Here is a 3,457-nt window from a genome sequence, read left to right as displayed (position 1 = left end):
GAACCGGTTCATTTGAATCAAACCACTTTCAGGTTTCTTTTTGGAATCCATTTTTCTAACTCTTCCAAAATGCCTCAAACTTAATTACTCAGTCAAAAGTCTAGATTCCTTTGAAATCACTAAAAGCCCTTTTTTACATTGAAATCAATATTAGAGCATCATTCTTTCCTTCAGTGATTTAAACGGTAAAAATAGTTCATTTCTAAATAAGTCAAACTAAAGGCATAAAGTTCACTAAATAAATTAAGCTTGAAAATATAAATATTCTCTTAATAAATCAAATAATACAACTTCTCAAATCCAATCCTTTTTAAATACCTTTTTAAACAAGACTAGGATTTTGTAGAAATTTCGAAAGCACCTCCCCTAAAACTTGGACTTTTGCCACCCGGTTCGGGTCCCAACTAAACCGTTTCTCATTCCTTTTCAACAGCCCAAAACCAGAAATCAATTCAAAGCAAGCTAAATCCAACAGTCGCCTCAGTGACATATCTCAAGAAAACCATTTCAAAGTCAACTCAATATCAACCGATTTAACTCATTTCCAAAGCTTTAAAGAAACGATTCAGTAACAAATCATTGGTCCAACATCAAGTCAATTAAAGTAAACCAGGCTAAATTCAAAAGTGCATTCGACTTTTCACATCATCAAATAATTGACTCAAGTCAAATCAATCATCAACGGATTAAACTCAGATTTCAAATCTTTAAAGAATCACTTCAAAACATTACATTTCACAAAGCCGCACAACAATTCAGCCAAACAAACATCCATAATCATTCGAGTCAATCAAATAATACATACGGCAGATACAATCACTAAATACACCAATCTCACATCAGTATCCATATGTAATAATTCCAATAATAAACTATAGTTTTCGGAAAGCGCCCCTACCTCAAAACGCAAATTCCATAACTCAAACGCGTCACAGAGTCCTTTCCGCTTCAACCCGAAATTATCAACAACCGCAACCTCAGCTTCAAGCCACATCTGCAATAACCATAATGACACTAATCGCAACATACAATAATCAGGACTCGACCCCACGTTACCAAAATTCATATCCATTAACCAAACACAACGAAATACTAACGTGAGACTTTCCGAAACATACTTACCAAAATGAAGAAGGAATGGCTGAACCGAACAGTGGCGGTCTCTGAACTGGTTCAGCGGCAGCCCGGCAGCCACCTCAAACGACAGTGGCGACCGGACTCCGGCGTTGGTAACTGAAACCCACATACAGAGGCGATAAAGCTTCTGGAATCTTAAACGAATGAAAACCAAGTTCAAAGCCCTTACCGGTAGAGTTTTTCGGCCACGGCAGAAGTAACCAGAGGCTCTGGCGGTGGTCCCGGAAGTCATAGAACCACTCCCGGCAGTCAGTATCACGGAGACGTAACTCCCTTGTCCGGCAGCGGCACCTACGGCGGCCTGAACACTCTTCTGGCTCTAGTTCAGCTTGCCATCACCCGCAGCAGCGAGCTCAGATGGTGGCGAACACAACCCTCCTCCTCCTTACTCGTTCCGATCTCCCTCTCTCCAGCGGCAACAAGGGAATGGCAGATCCTTCACAATGGCGGCGGCAAGCTCGCGACAACGCTGGCGACGAGCAGACCGGCGACTGGGCAGTGCGACCCTTTCCCCCATTGACAAATAGATTTTTGCCGGTATAGAAATTATCAATTGATCAATCGTAGTATAGTCTAAACCGACGCAAATCCTTCATCAAACAAATCTACAATCTATATCCGAGAGTACTAGGTACTAGGAATTGGGGTTTGTCAACCTCCCCACACTTAGATTCTAGCATGTCCTCATGCTTAGAGAAATGCAAAGAAGCACGGAAGACCGAGGGATCACAAAAGTATAGGACTCATGAAGTGCAACCTACTTATATGCATGCAACTACGACTTAGTGCTACTATCCACTTGGTTGGGAACAAATTAGCCTTCTTAGGACATATGCGAGCATATGGGGCATGATGGTGGTCAAAGCATGGGACTTGCCACTTTCTAAGCATCAAATGCAATATGCGCAACCTTGCATGAGGAATGCTCGCGAGAGCCGGGAATCAAAGGATTGAGCTTCGAACCCTCACCGGAGGTGTTTTTTCACTCTAATCACTCGGTGTTTGGGGTTTATTCTCTCAATTCTCCCCTAATCGTGCTTTCCAAGATTTATTTTTCATCTAACAATCAACAATTATTCAATGCATGCATACACTTATCATGGGGTCTTTCCTTAGGTTGTAATGGGGTTAGGGTCAAGGTAGGGTCATATATGGCTAGTGGACTTAAGATTTGAATCTTTGATTAACTTAAACTTTCCCACCTAACCTATATAATGACCTATACAATTAGGCACTAACCTAACTACCCATTCCTCACTTTTCCACATACTCATGTATTTTTCTTTTCGTTTCACAATATTTATGCATTGATTCCTCTTGAGCTGCACTTTGGGGCATTTTGTCCCCTTTTCTTTTTTCTCTCTTCTTTCTCTTTTTTTTTTCTGTATTATTATTATTATTTTTTTTCCATATTGTTTTCTTTTCTTTTGTTTTCTTTTGTTCTTTTGTTTTTCTTATTATTTTTTTTTCTATATACAAGAGCGTCAATGCATAAGATTTTACAAGAGATCGGTCGGTCGACCTCCCCACACTTAAAACTTAGCACGGTCCTCCGTGCTAGAGGTTGGGCGCAGTGGGTGGTGGTGCGCCGAGTGTGCCACATCTCCAATGCCATTGCTATCTCCGCTTGAAGTTGCGGTGGAGGTGGAGAGATCGGGTTCCTCCATTGGTGGGGTGATCATGCTTAGAAGCCTCTTCACATGAGCATAGCGGCGTTGGTTACGCCTCTCATAGCGGTCTAATTTGTTGTGAAGGTCTTCAAGGCGTTGGGCGGCCGATTTTTGTGATGTAGATGAAGTGGTGGCGTGGCCAGTTGGTGTGGGCAATGCAATGTCCATGGTGATTTCCGGGGGTTTTAGGCATCTCTTGGTCGGAATGATATCACCCTCGACCGGTATTGAGGTTCGCCTATCTTTAGTCTCCCGGTTGACACCGGCTTTCGCAACTAATGCCGTCACTAAAGCGGGGAATGGTAGATTTCCCTTGGCATGAATGCGCCCCATGGATTGGCGGATGGCATGCGGAACGTCGACCGGTTTCTCGGTCAAGATGCACCATATCAATAAGGCAAGCTCGGCGGTGATGGATGACCCATGTGTGCTTGGGAGCACGTAGTGAGCTAGAATTTGGGCCCATGCCGTAGCTTCTTGAGTGAGGTGGCGGACATCTAGACCCTTGGGTCTTCGCTTTATGGTTCCCCGAATCCAATATGCGTCGGGTAAAGCAATGACGCGGAGGATCGCGCTCCAATCGAAGGTGCGGTCAACGCATGCAGCCAAGACTTCTTGGTAGGCGTCATACGCATCCGTTGACGGTGCAA

General features: G+C 43.4%; 1 protein-coding gene across 1 annotated transcript in view; it reads right to left on the bottom strand.

Moving 5' to 3' along the window:
• The window catches only part of LOC107636337 (GTP 3',8-cyclase, mitochondrial), a 23,901-nt gene extending 22,532 nt beyond the window's left edge, over window positions 1-1,369 (bottom strand). Inside the window, exons 1-2 of the mRNA XM_016339855.2 lie at window positions 1,148-1,369; window positions 971-994 (exon numbers count right to left, since the gene is read on the bottom strand). Of these exons, the coding sequence (XP_016195341.1) occupies window positions 971-994; window positions 1,148-1,369 (246 nt within the window). The remainder of the gene's footprint in view (window positions 1-970; window positions 995-1,147) is intronic.

Source organism: Arachis ipaensis, chromosome B04 (assembly GCF_000816755.2).
Source record: "Arachis ipaensis cultivar K30076 chromosome B04, Araip1.1, whole genome shotgun sequence".
NCBI classification, from domain to species: Eukaryota; Viridiplantae; Streptophyta; class Magnoliopsida; order Fabales; family Fabaceae; genus Arachis; species Arachis ipaensis.
This window is presented reverse-complemented; position numbering and strand designations above follow the sequence as displayed.